The following is a 19,287-nucleotide window of genomic DNA, read 5'->3' as shown; positions in this document are numbered from 1 at the left end:
GTAGGAAAATATTGTTTACTTGTTGCCTTACTCCCTCATTAGCAAGGTTAATTGTGTAAAGAATTAATGTGTTTTTCTTTGTGGAATCCCCTAAGCCTAGTATAACGCCTTGACATATGACACTTGCTCAATGAATTGCTTTTGAATTAGTATAAAAGCGAGGATCAAGGCTTAAAGAGATTACGTCATTCTCCTAGGGCCACACAGTCGGGAAGGAGCAGATTCCGGATTCTAACCCAGAATTGTCCCTGCTTGAATCTCAAATGAGATTGGGCAATCTTGGAGAAGTTACTAAACCTCTCTGACCCTCAACTTCCTAAGCTGCAAAATCAAGCCGTGAAGAGTAGTGGTTGATCCACTAAGCCGCATTCCAGTGATGGGTAGGCTTGGTGAACGCAAACTTGGGCTCCCACTCCTGCCTGAGACCCCTCAGATTCAAAACCCCGCGCTCGGAACAAACCCTCCAACTTCAGTCTTTCAGTTCGGCTTCCCGCCCACCCCGGAGGGGCGTGGTCAAGACGGGACCAAAGGCAGACACGTGCATGGAGGGGGAGGGCGCAGGCGCGAAGTCGCGGTGACTCAAAAGGGTGCGCGCTCCAAACCAGGAACCGACGCGCGGGCGCGTTCCTCCCCTCCGTCTCACGCTCGGCCTACGCTGGCGCAAGCCGGGAAGATGGCGGCGGCTGGAGCGGGCCGTCTGAGACGGGCGGCGTCGGCCCTGCTGCTGCGGAGTCCGCGCCTGCCTGCCCGGGAACTGTCGGCTCCGGCCCGGCTCTATCACAAGAAGGTAGGGGCAGATGAGGGGATGCGCGGGACCCGCACTGATAAGGCGGCGGGATGGCGAGGACCGGCGAGAGGACCCAGGTATGCCGGCGCTCGACGGAGGCCGGACCTGGGGAGGAGTGGCTGCGGGGTTGTGCGCGGCCTTGGGAGCCCCCACTGCGGCGGGGGTAGGAGCCACCCCCTCGCGCGACTCTGACTGGACTAGGTTTCCTTTGCTGCGCGGATAAAACTAACCGCTGCCCGTGGGCCCCGCCGCTGGCTGCGATTTCGTGCCTCAAAACCCAGCAGCCCAGGAAGAAGGGCCCGTTATGACCTGCCAGCCTCACTCCAGGGACAGACACACTGGCGCGGGCTCCGGCTTCAGGGAGGCCGTTGCCCTAGCCAGATGACCTTGGGCAAGTCCCTGCTCTGCGATGAACCTGTTTTCCCCATTTGTAAAGTGGGTTCTTAGCTTTCCCCTACACGAGATAGATAGTGCTTGTGCAGCCCTCGACATGGTGCCTAGCACATGGAGATCATTTACGGTGCAGTTACTGTTGTAGGAACTCAGTCTCCGAATGGAGTCAGACACGTAATCAACCGTTGCAGTGCTTTAATTTTGTCCTGTTTTTTGTTGTTGTTGTTGTTGTTGTTTGGTGGGGGGTAGGGGGGACGGCGTCGGGGAATAGGAATAGGTGCATAGTTTGCAGCCCTTGCCTTCCGAGGGCATAAAGTCCCGTAGACCAGAAACTTTCCTACTCTGGAAACGACTAAGAAGGCAGTGAATCAACATGGGGCAAAAAATCCAGATGAGGTATTATCTTGTATGTCCTTGGGCTTGGACTCAAAATCCGCGGTCGGGAAGAGACACTGGAAGATCGGGAGACTTAAGGCTAGACTTAAGGCTAACTGGTAAACACGCCTCAAGGTTACATTAAAGTCTTCCGTGTGCCAGTTTGAATAGATAATATTCTGTCCTGGCTTCAGCTCGTCCGCCAGGGACTTCGCTCCTCCCCTACCTAGGGGTGTGTTTTGTTGACAAAACACCCTCAACGAACGTGGGCTAGCAGCCTTTCAGCCACCAGGGTGCGCTGCTCCACCAGAGTGATTTCCGGGCTTGAAATACAGTAATGGGACGGTTACTGTTTTATCATACACAAATGGACACATTCCATAGCATTGTTCCTCGTATAACATTCTCCTTGAGACTTCTGGGAAATCCTTCGATTGCTGCACCATACTAGTTTTTTGAAAAATTTTTAATAGTAATCATCGTTTGAGGATGGATTTATTTGGAAATACCAGAAATGCTGTTTGAGCCCAAATCTGGTGACTTAGGTGGTAAAGATCAGCTAATTACTTGTGATTTAAAAACTCTATGGAGGCATGCCTGGGTGGCTCAGACAGTTAAGCGTCTGCCTTCAGCTCAGGTCCTGAGCCCAGGGTCCTAGTATGGAGCCCCAGGTTGGGCTCTCAGCTTGGTGGGGAGTTTTCTTCTCCCTTTCTGCCCCTCCCCCCGTTTGTGCTTTGTCTCTTGCTCACTCTCAAATAAAGTCTTAAAAAAAAAAAAAACACTATGTATTTAACACATGATTTTGCTGATTTTTCTCCAGTAACTCAAATTTCTGAGGGTAGTTGGAGAAGAGGTCCAAAAGGTTGGGTCATAAAGTCTCACTGACGTAAGTGTAAGCCTTCCTCCCCAGGTGATGTCTGATGCTTAGCGACTGACTGCCTGCCAGGTTCAGCTTGCTGACTTCAAGAAACTTTAAGGAGCTTACCATCAAGTTGGGGAGACAAAAAAGAGTGATCATTGGATTTCTCTTAACTTTCTAATTTCAGGTTGTTGATCATTATGAAAATCCTAGAAATGTGGGGTCCCTTGACAAGACTTCAAAAAATGTCGGAACTGGATTGGTGGGGGCGCCAGCATGTGGTGATGTAATGAAATTGCAGGTACCGCTGGTTTTCGTCTTTAATGGTAATGACAGTCATCCCTTTGCTCATACAGTGCTTCGTTGTTTACAAAGCATTTGCATGCACAGCTTTCCTCTTGGTCTCTACCTGGATTCCTGTGAGATGATGGGATGGTTCAAAGTTATCAATTATTAGGTAGGGACTGAATCTTAGTTGTCTCATACACTATGCTGACCCTTTCTGCTGTCAGTTTTCTACTCAGGCTATCAGCTTAAATTCTAACTTCAGCCAAGTAGAAAGTTTTGTGAATTTTACTGAGCAAAGGAAAACCACAACCATTCAGTTAGCAATCCCCAGTGAGACAGGAAATGCCACATATCAAGCCTCCCCCTGATTGGAAACAACACAAAGGTAGTGACTGGCACTTTGAGTAAACCATAGCTTTGTCCACATCTGCTTCGTCGTGGTGAAGGGGCAGCTTGCCAGAGGTCTCCATGCCTACCTTGGAAAACAGAAACAAGGCAGGAGGAAACCACTAGATGTCATTTCATACCAAACTAAAAAGCCCTAACCAGGAACCTTATTACAGACTCTCCCAGTGTTTAAAGATGCAGATGGAGCAGCCAAGAGAACTTCATAGCCAAAGAGCAGACTAGGGTTACAAAACCAAAAATTGGGGGTGGGGGGTGTATTTTTCAGCTTATCTTTACCCGGTAGGCCTGTATCGTTCTGATGATCATTCCTACATTTTACTCTTCATCACCGAGCCCTTTGTGACAAAGCAAACTCAGTAATTAATGTTAAAACTTAGGGTATGGAAAGCAAGACCAAAGCCCTTGGGGAGAGCCTCAGTGAACCCCCTATAAATGCAGGTTCTACGGGGCGGCACCAAGAACCACTGCTTAACTCCTGTCTCTTTTCTAGATTCAAGTGGATGAAAAGGGGAAGATTGTGGACGCCAGGTTTAAAACATTTGGCTGTGGGTCTGCTATTGCCTCTAGCTCATTAGCCACTGAATGGGTAAAAGGGAAGACGGTAAGTTTGCTTGCAGATTGACAGAATTAAATCACATTTCTGACAAACCTGCCTCTGAGTTAAGGGAAGGGTCTAATTATTGGAGGGAAGGGAGGGAGGGCTGATTTTTTTCAAAATATTCTGAGAATTTCTTTAATTTCTCCTATTCAGGTTTTGATTAAATTCTCCACATTGGGGATTATGGATAATTTTGCTAAGTTTTTTATTTTGGGGTTTTTTTGGTCGATCATTTTTATTTGGAGGTTTGGGTGGTGTTTTGTTTAGGCGTTTTTTGTTTTCTGTTTTGGGTGGCGGGGCAGAGGGAGAAAGTCGTAAGTAGGCCCCATGCCCAGCACAGTGCCCGAGGCAAGACTCAGCCTCATAACCAGGTCATGACTGAGCCAAAATCGAGAATTGGATGCTTAACCAACAGAACCACCCAGGCACCCGTTCAGTTTTGTTTTTAATTAAATAGGAAAAATATCCTCACCTCCCCCACTAACAGAACGGCAAAGAACTCTATGGCTTTCTGCAGGGTTGCTGACTAAAATTTCTTAGGAGTCTAAGGGTGGGAGAGGCTATATTGTGGTTTGTGTTCTTGTTTCTTTTTCTATCATGTTTCAAGAAGGATTGCAGGTGGTTTATAAGGATTCATGAAATAAACTAGCCGGTGCTAAAAGGGATTAAAGGATCAGAAACACCAAAGATGGAGGCAAAGGGAATAAATAAGTCAGAACAGTGATCCCGGTGGCTGGTCGGCAGGCCCTCTGAGGGTGGAAATGAGAGAAGCTGGAACACCATTTCTGTTCTTCTCTCTGCCAAAGCCTCTTTCCCAGAAGCTGCAGAGGTAGAAGGTCCCAAACCCAGTGAAGGACTGGAGTTTCTAAAATCCAGTCATAAAACCGCTCAGAAAAGCCAAAATACAGGGCTGCTTATCTTTGTAGCCCCAAGGGACCAGGTTTAGAGGCTGAGTCACAGAGGAGTGTGCATGGGGAGCCGGGCAGCTCTACAGTAATGCCAGGCTTCCTGTGGCTCCGGGCCTTCTGGCTGGCGAGCTCCCTGGGCGAGCACAGACCTAACCTGATCTGGAGGAGATGCCTCTGAAGCGATTTGTTAAGACCTGTGCTCCAGGAAAGGGAAAGCAAGACAAGGCACCTGTGCTCCCAGGATCTGGCCTTTGAGCTGTGCTCAGAAAGAGGAGGAAGAGGGCCTTTCTTTGACCTTGTGGTCCTCTCTGAGTTTCTAAGAACAGAAGGTGAAGCATTATCCTTGAAGTCAGCAAAATTGGGAAATTGAGGGACGGATGGGAACTCTGGCTCTTCTTAAGGCAGCAGAGCTCCGTTCCACGTGGGCCTCCCTCACGTGTCCTCGGACACTCAAGCAAACTCAGGGCATCCTTTCCAGTCTGTTTGGCCAAGATAGATTCTCTTCTGGCAGAGGATGATCCCAAGACCGGTCTATGCCACTACCAAGTGCTAGAGTGCCACTGGCCTATTTGCCACCTCTCTGACCGCCCTGACATCATTCAGTACTTCTGGTTGAAGGGATTTATTCTAAACATTTGGTATAGAGACATCACTGAAGCTGATCCTCACAAAACCAGAATAGGAGAAATCACTGCCTTTAAATTAAAAAAAAAAAAAAAAGTGAGATTCCTGTTGCTGGCCTGAAGCAGACCCCTAAGAGAGGTCTCACGGGCTGGCTTGTCGAAGTGTCTTTCCCAGCCGTGCTTACCCCAGCCACGCTGCACAGAGTGTGTACTCCATACCACAGAGCCCCAGCTGCAGCCCTGATGCACAAGTGCACGTCCTCGGGGGTTCTTAATGGCAGTCATCCCCACCACCCCATTCTGAGGGCCTCTTTGGCCTGCCTTTTTGATTACCTGTTCCTCGAGTTAGAGCTTCACTGAGACTCCCCCACTCTCCTCCATGCCTCTCAGGTGGAAGAAGCCTTGACAATTAAGAACACGGACATCGCCAAGGAGCTCTGTCTGCCCCCCGTGAAGCTGCACTGCTCCAGTGAGTTTCCACTCCATAATGCCCACGAGCTTGCACAACTGGGAGCACTTCTGTAATGGCATCAACTGGCATTTGTGCGGAGTAATGGCGAGGCCATTTTGGTTGTGGCGTCCGTAACCTTCAGATAGCAAAAGCCTCCAGGCCTCACCACCCATCTCTGGGAGGGTCTTAGGAGGTGGGGTGTGCTGGGCGTCATGCGAGCACTTCGTGGCATCATTTCTAAGCCTCAGAAATGTCCTCTAGTCCACAGACAGCATCATTATCTCTCCCTCTTACAGACAGGAAAGCGGGGCTCAGCTTAAAGCACCCCAGTCACATGGCTTCTAAGTGGGAAAGCCAGGCCCTAAGCCCCAATCTTTGATTCTAGAGTCTGTGCTGGTCCCACCCATTGGAGTCAAGTTTGAACCAGTAAAGGAGATAATTCTGCTTCTGCCATAATTCTGTCACATGTGTTACCACTTCCTTCCCAGGTGCTATTACTGTGTATATAGTCTGCCTCCGTGTGTACAGAATGACTAAGTCCAGTTGTGCAACAGTCCCCTGTACGCTGTCCTAGGAGAAAGCCCAGATGCCTTAAGACTTACACTTGGCTTTCCAGTTTGGCCTCTGTCTTAAATCTAAAGTGTTTTCCATCTTCTCTCAACCTTCTAGGGGAAGGAGGGAATGAGAAACAGTAGCCTTAACTGACTGACCAAATTAGTTTAAAATCAGCAGAGAGCCAGGCCTCTTGCCAGAGTAAGACTCACAGGGGAAATCAGGGGCAGGAATGTGCTAACAGTCGTCAGGAAGTCTGCTATGACCCGAGTTCTTTCCACCTGAGCTGGGATTCCCAGTATGCAGGAATAAAGGCCATAGCTTGTGGACATTTTCAGAAAACCCCCAGCCTCTTCATTTGGCCTTCTTGGGCACCACAACCTTTAGCTGCTCCTCTCTGCCTGTTGCTTACTATTTCCCCGATAGTCATTATATAGTTCTGACTCCAAAGTAAAAGTTTTCGAAGTTGGGATCCCTCCAGAGGATGTGGCAGTTGCCACCTGTCAACCAGTGGCATGACCCACGTTACACCAGCTTGCTCAGCCAGCGTCCGCTACATTTACTCCAGACTTCCCCTGGGGGCAGATGAGAACTGACATCTCTTGTGGCCCTCTGACATGTCAATTTATTAAACCCTCACCCTATCCCAGCAAGGGGAGAGTGTCCCAGTTTTATAGAACAGAAAGGGGATTCCAGGAGGCTGAGAAACTAGCCTAGAGTCCCAGGTATTAAAACCCTAGCCTGCCTCTGAAGCCACAGGCAGGCGTAATCAGGCTCAGGAAACGGCTGGCTGGCTTTCCAGGCTCGTTCCTGACTCCCCACTGCCCCAGGCGGGGCGGCTCTGATAAGCCCTTCCCAGCACCGCTGCCCTCTAGCTCTTAAAGGTGCGATTCCCGAGACCCTCTCTGTGCAGTCTACAGACTGAGGCTCTTTCCTTGTGCTCCTTCCAGTGCTGGCGGAAGACGCAATCAAGGCTGCCCTAGCAGATTACAAACTGAAACAAGAATCCACAAAAGGAGAGGCAGAGAAGAAGGAGAAGAAATGAGCCCTCGGCGAAGCATCTAGCGGTCAGACCTGCTGTCTGTCCACCCACCGCGCCCTCACTACAGATGTTCAGAAACCCCCGCCTCCACTACAGTAAAAGAGCTCTGAGTCACGTGCAGCACTTGCTGGTCACGTGGCGGCTCCCATGCCAGCAAAATACACCGTTTACTTGTTCTAAGTCCTGTGCTTTCTTTCAGCCCACTCTTAGCGCCTTAACCCCGTTTGTATATATTTTGAATTGTGCGCATGGCCTCTTACTAAAATCAGTCACAAATTCTCAAGTGTGGTAATCAAAGTGCGCAAATACCTAATTTCACCTGAAACTGTCTTGGGGAAGATTACCAATAGAAGGCCGTGATATGATTATTTGATAGAACCAATTATTGTACATAAGACAGATGTGCATATATATATACATATATATACATATAAAATAAAGGATATAAGACCATGTTTTTCTCTGATAAGCCTTGTCTCTTGGATCAAACCGGACAATAAAGCCCATGGGCAGAGCCAGCCAGACAGGTGCCGTTTTACAGAATGGGGGCGAAGGTGAAAGGAGAGAGCCATCTCTTTTTGTTCTTTGCAAAATAGTAGATTGACAAATCAACATGAGTCCAGAATACTCTTTTTGTAATTTCACTGGTTTGTGAAACGCTAAAACCTGAGAAACCCTGGCCCTGACAATCCTGTAAAGTCACAGAGCAGCTGGGGGGATGGGGTGGAGCCTGTGTCTGGGGGGCACCCACCTGCCTGCTGCTGGTGGCCTTGTCACCTTCCGGTAGAGGTATGGAATTGCTGGCTGCCAGGCTGGGATGAGCTGCACACTCAGTGGAGGCAGCGATGCCAAACCAAGCCACGGCCAGTGCCACGGTGGCAGCCGGACCGCCCAATGGCGCTGTGGAATTGGCAGGCCCTTAGGTCTTGCAAGCCACAAAGCACGTGGAGCCTCAGGCAAAACAAGCTGTTCAAAGTCTACCAAAATCTGCTTTTAGGGTACCACCACCGCAGGGGAGGTCGACCCCAGATGACAAAACGGAGCAGCGTGAACACAGGCATAAGGTCTACTGCCACTGAAGGACAAAGACGAGCTGCTCAACTACAAATGATGCTTTTAAAATCACCCCCGACAGGAGGATCTCTGCACCCAGCAGCCAGAAGGGACAGAGCTAACGATTTTCTAGAAGGCGAAGCTAAAAAAACTGAACAGATGAAGAATTTGAAGTTCTTACTAGTTTATGCATAGAGGTACCAACTCTTACACTAAAATGCCTCAGCTACAAATGTTTAAAATGATGTAGCACAGGCTGCACCAAAAGCCTCGGTGTCCCTTTCTTTGTATGTGAGGATCTTCAATCAGATTATAGAATATTTGGAGATTCATACTCAATAATTGTGGGTAAATGTATGCGATTTGAATAGAAACATGGATATTACTCATATAGCAAATAATTTGGTACCTACTTCACAGCAAAGTGAATGTGCCCATCTGCCCTCAAGGGGCCCCCAATCTAGTGTGAGAGTGATACGCTGGTGATTAAAGTCCAGTGTGATTAATACGGTGATGGGATTAGCACAGGCCGTTGCTCCTCTCGTTGGGAGGAAAGGCTGCTGAGCTTTCAGAGAACTGGCCCAGCCACTTGGAACCTTGAAATTAAAAATGAATTTAGCCACAGCTTTGACCCAAGAAGTTGACCTAGGTATGTATACAACCCTGATGGAATTCAGATTTCATACATTAAAGGCTATTAACAGTAGGATTCCTAAAAAAAACAAAAAACAAAAAAGCAAAAAAAAAAACACCAAAAAAACAAAACCCACCTGGGGGGATCAGTTGAAAATGGAGATTTCTAGGCCCAGCATTTGGCTTTAGGTCTATGCAGGTGATTCTAATGCCTGTGACTTCGGGTGGCCGCCGGTGGTTCGGGGGGGGGGGGGGGCAGGGGAGCCAAGCCACAGGGGAGCAGTTGGCTTTGTCCAGGCTCCGTCCTGCCCCGCACAGGTGTGCTGTTCAAGTAGTTCATTCCGAACAGTCTGTCCATGTACAGTGACCTGAGCTTTTAAGAACAGCCATCCCTGGCCCGGCATGCCTAACATTCTACCCACTGTCCCTCCTGAACCCCATCTGCGCATCAGGGTTGTGGGTATCATTCCAAGGTACCCACAGTCCTGCATCAGCCAAAATCCACTAACGGAGGCCCTGGGATCTAAAGTACCAGCTAACCATCTCAGATCTCCTTCAACTCTTAAAAAATGAGGTGTGCTTTTTTCTGATGGTAGGTTTTTTTTTGTCCAGGCATGGGCTGGCTGTCTCTTCTCTTACATATACCTCTTTGTTAGAAAAAGAAAAAGAAAGAAAGAAAAGGAAAAGAAAAAAGAAAAAAAAAAAAAGTCCTCTGAGTCCTGGAGAAGAGCACAGAACTTCAAAGGCCATTCCCTCCATGGCCCATGGAGAGGGCCAGGGCCTTCCTAAGACTCTCCGATTAGGGCCGCCGGGTGGGGACATGTCAGGAGACATGTCAGATTGGTCTGCGTGGCACATGCTGCCATTTCAGCCCCTCTAGGCTAAGCTGGTCTCCTTCCCTGCTTCATCACATGTGGCAACACTGCAATTCCCCCACCGCTTCTCTTTGTAATTAAAAAAAACGAGATCTCTCTGCCAGGGTGAGTATCCTCTGAGAGTTGAACCAGAATTCTGCACGTCACAGGCAGCTCCCAAACAGCTCGGGCAGTATTGCCAGAACAGCCCAAACCTCAAAATACGCGGTTGTGCAGCTAAAAGAATTTCTGTGACTTACATTCCAGACCACTCCCCCACACCCCCGACCCCGCTTTGCCCAAACAAATCTAGTTTTAACCACAGGAGGGCGTCACATACCCTTGAATGAGCTTAAAGCTAGATCTGAGTGTGTCCGAGTCAAACTTCCTTGGGGAGATGTGTGTATCCCTCACCCACGCCCTGGGCCAGGCCCTCACACTGGTAGTGTGCTCCCTCTCGTGACAACCCTCCAAGGTGGACGTTATTTAAACCAACTCAAGCCAAAGCCCAGGCTTCGCCTTCCTGGTTTCCTTGTGGCAGAAACACCTAAGATTCTGACCGACCATGCATCAGATGCTCACCTGGGCCTTGAGCCTTCACAGGAAGATGTGCCAACACAGGACGAGCCCCGGTCCATTCATCCGGCCATCTCAGCCCCAAGCACCAGGGCCCTTACCTGGCTGTGCATCAGAACTGCCAGGGAGCCCAGTTTAACCCCGACACCCCGTTAAATCTCATGGCCTGGCGGTGGGGCCTGGGCGCTGGTGTTTCTGCCCATCTCCAAAAAAGCTCCTGAGTCCCTTCCTCTCCCGCCCCTTCCCCCCCCACACCCCTAGCATCTGCCTCAGTCTAGACCTTCCTCCTCTCTCCCGGCCTCCCCACTGGTCTCCCTGCCTCCAGCCTCACTGCTGGGATCCACGTTACACGTGACTGCGGCAGGAGTCTTCCTAAACAAAAGTGACCCTGTCCCTGGCTCCCTAATGGTCCATACTTTTCCTACCACATCGATGGATTTGCTCCAGGATGCTGAACCTTCCCCTTAGGACTTCCCCTTGTTATTCCTTCTGCCAGGAATGCCCTCGCCAGGGGTCTTCCCTTAACCTCCGCTGAGGCTGGGAGCCCCATCTCAGGCATCACCTCCTCTGGGAAGCCTCCAAGATTGTGCCAGGCTGAGCTAGGTGCCACTCTCTGCTCCCACAGTCCCCTGTACTTCTTAATCACATATGTGTCATGGACAACATCGTAATTTGCTGTTCTCTTGTCTTTCCACATCATTATGCAGACACTCAGTCTGTCTTTTTTTTTTTTTTAATTTTAAATAGGTAACATGCTCCAAGAAAAAAAATCCAAACAACACGAAATGGAAGAGAGCTGATGTCCTTGCCATCATCCCTAATCCCCTGCCTCCTTCCCCAGAGGCAGTCTCTGATACTCGTTTCTCAGGTGTCCTTCCAGAAATTCTCTGGGCAAATCCAAATATATGTGTGTTCAAATAGACCGTTTTCTTCTTTTTTACACATGTGGTGACATACCATATACTTCTGCCATGTTTATTTTCCTCTTGACTGTATTTCTGAAGGCCATTCCCTATTCATTCCTATAGACCTGCCACATTCTTAACGGCTGCACAGCATTATGAAGGTCCATAATTTAGTTTTCTGTTGATGTTTGTGTAGATTATCCTCATGGCAATGTCTTAATTAGGGGACCCAGCATCTGGTATAGTTCTTAACTCACTGGGGAGCTCCCTAAATGCCTACTGAGTGGATGAATGGGTGGTTCATGGGTAAGTGGATAGATGGATGGACGGGTGGGTCAGTGGCTGGGTGGATGGATGGAGACTGTGGGAGTGAGTGGGTGGGTAGATGGATGGATGGGTGGGTTAGTGGGTGGATATGTGGTGGATGGGTGGGTTAGTGGGTGAACGGACACATGGATGGTGGGTGGGTAGAGAAACAGGCTTAGAATGAAATGACTTGCCCCAGATGACACAGCTTGGAAGCAGTAGGTTAGCTGAGGTCCTCTGCTGAGGTCCTCTAACCCCCTCCCACCCCTTTCAAAGGACCACACCACAACTATGACCATGTCTCTAATTTAACCTCTCCTAGAAGTTATTCCTGGATTTTGGCCACTTAGGACCACATCAGAATGTACAGTTTTAGAACCTTACATTAAGCATGTCCTGTTAAAACTAGCTGTCCCTATCCTGGAGTCTTCTTTAAAAGCCAAACAAATGAGGGGCGCCTGGGTGGCTCAGTCGGTTAAGCATCTGCCTTCGGCTCAGGTCACGATCTTAGGGTCCTGGAATTGAGCCCTGCATCGGGCTCCCTGCTCAGCGGGGAGTCTGCTCCCTCTCCTCCTCCCCCTTGCTTGGTGCTCTCTCTCTCTCTCTCTCTCTCTCATGAATGAATGCCAAACAAATGAGAGGAAATTGCCACGAACTTGAGGCAGGAGTGCAGGCTGTGTGTCCATCATCACGGGTAGGACAGAATACTTCTAGACCCACTGAGTCTTGGCAGAGTGACAGGGACCCTAAAGACAAGCTCCAGTCCCAACCAGAAGATGGACTGGAGTACATTCTTTATCAATGGCTCTTTCTGGCCTATCTGCTGGCTTTCTCCCCCCATCTAAGGTGACATCAGCCAACTCTCAAAAAGCCACCTCCCCTGAGAAGGCCATCGCCACACAAGGAGACACCAGCAGAGCAAAGCAGATTGAGCTGGGAGCACTGGAGTCCGACAAGAGTGGGTTCAAATGTGTGATCCTGAACAAGAGACTTCGAGCAGCCCAAGCTGCTCAAGCCTCAGCTTTTCCAGCTGCAAAATGGGAATGAAAACAGCACCTACGCAGTCAGGTTGACATGACAATTAAATGAGACAATGCAAGAAAGCACATGGTCCATAAAGCTCGTTGTCATGGTGTCAGTTATGATCACGCACAACAGCTCAGCCCTGATGCAGACCAGGCCAACTTGCTTGGTGTTGATACAGAGGAGCTCATGGACTCCTCCCAGGAAGCCTCAAATGCTATTATTATCCCATTTGGCAGATGAAGAAACTAAAGGGTAAAGTGACATGTCCAAGACCACACAGCTAGGAAGTGAAAGAGACAGGAACCGAACCCAAGGCGATAAGATCCAGACTGCCAGTGCTCCACTCGCTGCTTCTCTCCTCTGTTCCCTCCCCTGCCCTGAGTACTGCTAGCACAGGTATCATGACCATTCCGAATGGTAACTGCTGTCACTCTTACTTCTGGTGCTGCTACTTCTACTGTTACTCTTTTTAAGATACCAGAACCTCAAAAAAAAAAAAAAAAAAAAGATACCAGAACCCCCAGGCTTCTACCCTATGGTGTCTTCATCACCAGGCCAGCCCTCACAGTATGACCTTCCAAATGCCGCAGAACACTGGTCGGGCTGCCCTGGTGCAGGACACACACAGAGAGGACTTCTGTCCCACACAGCTTGTTGGGCAAGCTCCCTCCACCATGCTCGGCCGACCACAGGGCATGGCTCTCCCCTGGGCCCAGCCTCAGATACCACCACCACCCTCCCCACCCAGCTATCTTTGGAAAACTAGCTCCCGGCCTTACCCCAGAGAAACCCAGCTCCCAGAATAACTCCAAGAGGCCCCCAGGGTGAGGACAATCATTACTGTCCTAGAGCTTCTAGTGCCAGAGAAGTGGCAGGAGTCTCCTGCCCTGCCCCCAGTACCTTGGGCCAATGGGTCGCAGGAAGCCCCAGTGGGGAAACTGGGCCGGACCCCCCCTCTGCCCAAATGCTTCCACACCATACGCAACCCTGTGTCGCTGGCTCCTTTGAGCAGGACCACAGGGCCTTAGGGAGCAGCCCTGGATGGGGTCCTGGGGACTTGGATTCTGATCACAGCTCTGCCATGATCACTGCATGTAACTGTAAGCAGGTACTGAACCTCTCTGAGCCTTGATTTCCCTTCCTGAAAAATCAGCAGAAAACTAGCTCCTAAGTCATAGAATTGTTGAGAGGATTGAATGGATTATCACAGGTCAAGTGAAAAAAAACACAGAGCCGGGCATGTAGTAAGCACTCAAAAAATTTTAACTGCCATCCCCTTTACCATCACCCCCACAACCACTATCGTCAACATCAGCATCACCATCATCCCCTTCATCATCACCACCATCCCCCTCATCATCACCATGATCCCCATCATCATTACTATCATTGTCATCCCCATGATCACCACTATTATCACCATTACCATCATCCCTATCATCACCAGAATCATCACCACCACCATCCCCATCACCACCATCATCACTACCAACCCCAGCATCATCACCACCATCAATATCATCCCCATGATCATCACTACCACCAACCCCATCATCACCACCACCAATCATCATCATCACCACCACCACCATCCCCAACATCACCACCACTATCAACATCATCACTACTATCATCACCACCATTATCATCATCACCATCCCTACCATCACCACCATCATCACCACCAACCCATCATCATCACCACCATCATTATCACCACCACCATCCCTACCATCACCACCACCATCATTACCACCACTAACCCCATCATCATCACCACCATCATCACCACCACTATCATCACCACCACCACCATCATCACCACCATCATCACCACCATCATCACCATCACCATCATCATCACTGTCATCGTTACAGGTCAGATTCCCCAGGAAGCTGACTCTGAGATGGCACTTAACATGAAAGGTACTTATTCGGGAGTGTTCCTGGTATCAATACCTGTGGAAGGGTGGTAAAAAAGCAGGATTGGGCAGAGGGAGGAGATGGGTAGTCTTGTACCCCCGACAAAAGTGCCTGTCGATCCTATGGGGAGCTCGAAATCGGGCAGCCCCTCAGAGTTGGCCTGCGTCTGAGCTCCTGTCACTTACAATCTCTAGAATTTATCACCATATTGGGTTCAAGTCTTCATCTTCCCACTCGTTTTCCAAAGGAGATGTGCATGTTACAAGAAGAGGAACCAAGCACTTACCATGGAGTAAATCATTAATGGTGGAATTCCAAGCATCTATTGGGTTTACTATCTGGGGGCAAAGGAGCTTTGTGGGAGCTTCTCACACTGTCCCACTTGCCCTGCAGCCTCAGAACCCTGCTCACTTTCCCACAACAGTGGGGCCCCTGGGACCATCTCCCTTTGAGTGGGTACTCATCTATTCTAACCCCAAATGCTGGGGACACCACAGCCCCGCTTCCTGGCAAGACTTCTTGGGCGGCCGCCGCAATCTGTCTCCTCTTGACCTTTCCCACTCTTTTTTCTATGGAGCTGAACCAAAGGATGATCTGCTCATGCAGGCGAGTCCCTTTCTGGCCAAGCTGATGGAGCTGAGGGCCTCAGGGAGAGGGCCTGGGTCAGGGCCCCTACACTGCATGGCCACAGGCAAGTGTGGGCCCCTCTCATTTAGAAACCCTTCTAGGGCCTGTCACAAGGCAAAATGAGGTCACATGATTAAAGTGGTCAGGAGAACCAGGCACACAGTAAGTGCTTACTAAATGCTCCTTCATCCACAGGACAGGCCCTTGGCAGGCACCACAGAGCAGAAGGAGAAGTCAGGATTCATGCCAAGTAACAGCTTCCCACTGAACCTCTCTCTCTCTTGCCCCTGAGACCCCACCTGTCTACATTTTGCCCCACTCACCCCATTCCAGCCCCAGTGGCCTCCCTGCCATCCCTCAGACCCGCCAAACTCATTCCCACCTCAGGAACTTTGCACTTGCTGGCCCCTCAGCCCAGGGCCCCCTTCCCCAGAGCTTCCCAAGGCTGAGTCCTCCATTCGGGTCCTACCTCCTCCCATCCACTCTGGCTCAGGTAGAAACCCATCCATGCCTACTCACTAGCTCATCACCCTGTTCGCTTTCTCTGCCGTGCATGGCACTCTGGATTCACCTTGCTCAGGGAGGGTATATCTCAGGATTCACCATTCAAGCTCCAAGGCTTAGAACACTAAATGTGTACAATACGGGAGGTGCGCCCATAGGCCCGTTCTGGCCACAGGTCCTGAGAAACATAGGAGGGAAAAGAGATCCGTTCTCACTCCCTGGGCAAATCTTTCTCTTGCTCTGTATTTGCAGGGTTTTTTTTGCAAAAGGAAGAGAGATTGGACCCAATGACTCCATATTCCCTTCCAGCTCAAACAAAAAGATTCCACAAACTTGGACAACTTCTCATTTTAGCCAATAACCAACTCAGGCCAGAACATGATTCATCTCTGCCGATTTCGCCTAGCAACCGGCCCTTCTCCCCACACCCCGAATTAACCCCCCCCCAAGAAAAATTCCTCCCCCACCACATACCCGCCCCGCCTCCCCCCACCCCTCTTCTGGCATCCTGGAGAGGAATGCAAGGCTTCAAGATCCCCCGTCTGTCCGCCACCAACATTTTAACGCAACCTCAGAATGTCTCAGGCTATGTCTGGAACAAGCTGGGGCGGGGGTTTTTCCCCCCGCCCCCCCGGGATTAGTACAGGAAACAGCAGCAGAAGTCAGGCAGGCAGAAAGCGCTGACCCAGCACAGGGAGATCATTTCTATTCTGATGCCTCACCCTCCTCAGGCCTTGAAAAGTGTCTGTATTTCAGGGAGGAAGAAAGGAGAGACCAGGAAAGTGAGCAGGGTGGAGGGAGGCTCCCTGCCGAAGACAAGCCCAGCCCCATTCAGATGCCCAAGGGGTGCTTGCTTCCAGGTCCCCACAGTGAGAAAAAGGACTTGTCTCATCTTAGCAGATACTGGGAAGCATTTAATAAACTTCAATACCCGTTTACGACACAAAATCTTGGCAATCTAAGAATAGAAAGGAATTTTCCTTAACTTGAAAAAGGATATTTACCAGAAAACAAAAAGCAAACGCTTTGCCCACTGGAAAACTTTGGAAGCACTACCATTAAGATCGGGCTCCAGGAAAGGAGGTCCACCACCATCACCTCCACTGTCATCGCCTCCACCATTACCTCCTCAACCATCACCTCCACCATCATCACCTCTACCATCATTACCTCCACTGTCATCACCTCCACTATCATCACCACCACGATCATCTCCACTGTCATCACCACCACCATCACCTCCTCAACCATCACCTCCACCATCATCACTTCCAGTGTCACCTCCACCTCCACAGTCAGCACCTCCTAAACCATTACCTCTACCATCATCACCTCCACCATCATCACCTCCACCATCACCTCCTTCATCATCACCTCCTCCATCATCACCTCCTCAACTATCACCTCCTCAATCACCACCTCCACCATCATCACCACCACCACCATCACCACCACATCACCTCCTCAACCATCCACCAACATCACCTCCACTGTCATCACCTCCACCACCGACACCATCACCTCCTCAACCATCACCTCCACCATCATTACCACCTCTATCACCATCACCACCTCCACCACCTCCACCATCATCACCACTTTACCTCCTCAACCATCACCTCCTTTACCAACACCTCCACCACCTCCCCCACTTCCTCTACCACCATCATCTCTACCTCTACCATCACCTCCACGTCCATCTCTTCATCTACCATCACTCCACCACCTCTGCCACCATCACCACCCCTACGTTGACCATCATGACCACCTCTGCCACCATCCCCTCCACCTCTACCTCCACCAGTCAATACTGATGACAGCCAGGGGACCTGGACTGGAGACCTACCTCAGCCATTACCTTTCTGGGTAACTTTAGGTCTCAGTTTCCCCATTTGTAGCTTAAGTGGTAGGACTGTACCTACTGTTTACAAACTATGCTACCCTGAGCATTAAGGGCCCTTGCAGGGGGCACAGGGAGGCAAACATGTGCCCTCTGGTTAACCCATCCCCCTTCCAAAATGCAGCTCTTTCTTTTATTCAACTTTGGTTAAGATCTTTGGTAAGAGTTTACTAGAACAAAGGATTCTGTGGCTGAAAAGAGGTGAAAATCAGTGAATACACCATCAGTACAAGTGGGGACTAAGGATAGAAACAGGTAATTCATGGGAGAACTCTGTAAGGAGAGCCCCTTTCTCACCAGCAATCAGACAGCCATACCTAACCCCACAAATGGAATGCCACTTCTCACCCATCAGGTCCGAAAAACACTGAACACCAGTGGTGTTGTTAAAGATGGAGGGAAGCGGGGACTCTCCTAGACCAACATGGGAATGGAAACTGGTGCCACATCTTGGACAAGGCATTTGGCAGCACCTGTGAAAGGCAAGGTGTGTACCTACCACCCGGCAATCCTACTGGAAGGCCCAACCGGCAGGAGCGCCCCCCGCATCTGCAAAGACAGACACATGCGGGATCCCCTCGGAAATGTGTAAGAACACAGGGCCACCCAGCTCTGTGACCTGTGACCACCTGCTGTGGCCCCCACATCTACCCAGAGGAACCCCAAAGTGGCTCTACGCTGGGAACACCCAGAGCCCGTGAGCGGAAATCTGGGCTCACGCCTCAAAAAAGTGACCTGCTTGTGCAAGTGTATCTCTCCAGGGCTGCTCCCCGGAGCTCAGAGCTTGCCCCCTTCATGTAGACCACAAAGCACAAGTGTGACCTTGGATCCAGCTCACCTCCACCAACGATTCGCTGAGCAGGAATGGTTTCCTCATCGGCTGAATGAGGCTAATCAAAGAGACTCCATAGCGATTTTCCAAATGAAATCATTTACGTGAAAAGCCAATTGGGAAATATTGACTTTGTCAGGATTGACGCCCCCATGTTCTAGGCCCTTGCGCCCCTACAAGCAAATTCTCCCTGACTATCCTCTCACATGGAAGGAGCGCCCCCTACCACTACTTCCCCACCCGCACTTACACGGACTCCCTTTTGTCACTTACAAACAACGCTGCCATGAACAACCTCGCGGGTCTGAGCGTAGGCGGGCTTTGCAAGAGCAGTTCCGGGGCGAAGGGCAAGGACACGTACAACGTTGGTCAACGTGGCCACCGCACCCTCCAAGAGGGCTGTTCATCTTCCCTCCAGTCTGCTGAAACCCTGACCATGCGAAGATCAAATCTGGACAAAGATGAGATGTTCTTATTTTATGAGAGGTCATGAAAAATTCACAGTGTTTCTGTTTCCCCCAATAACTCGCCGGGTCCCTCCAGCCAGAGCTCTGCTGCAGGCCGGGTGGCGAGGAAAGTGGCCCTCGGGCCACTTAGGTGTGATAGGAGAAAGGACTTCCCAATAGGGAGGCGTCTCAGATGCTGGAGACAACCAAAGGTGCCCCACGAATTCCTCCAGGGAACTCTTACGATGGGGAGAGAGGGGCACGTTGAGCTCCCTGGGAAGCATTAAAGCGGGGGGTGGGGAAGAAGACAAAATCCCAAGACCTTCTCCTCCAAGAACTGAATGGCTGTTTGTACTTCGGGGAAAATGGCCTCCTGCAGGCTTTCCCCCAGGTGCTAACAATAACACCTCCCACAGGA

General features: G+C 50.1%; 1 protein-coding gene across 1 annotated transcript; it reads left to right on the top strand.

Annotated features, from left to right (window-relative positions):
- Nucleotides 1-615: 615 nt before the first annotated feature.
- On the top strand, nucleotides 616-7,737 carry ISCU (iron-sulfur cluster assembly enzyme). The gene is made up of 5 exons (XM_080821331.1): nucleotides 616-787; nucleotides 2,602-2,715; nucleotides 3,601-3,711; nucleotides 5,630-5,708; nucleotides 7,193-7,737. Exons 1-5 carry the CDS (start codon nucleotides 674-676, stop codon nucleotides 7,285-7,287), a joined length of 513 nt encoding a protein of 170 aa, XP_080677457.1. The 5' UTR covers nucleotides 616-673; the 3' UTR covers nucleotides 7,288-7,737.
- The last annotated feature ends 11,550 nt before the right edge of the window (nucleotides 7,738-19,287 follow it).

This window comes from Martes martes, assembly GCF_963455335.1.
Source record: "Martes martes genome assembly, chromosome: 13".
Lineage (NCBI taxonomy): Eukaryota > Metazoa > Chordata > Mammalia > Carnivora > Mustelidae > Martes > Martes martes.
This window is presented reverse-complemented; position numbering and strand designations above follow the sequence as displayed.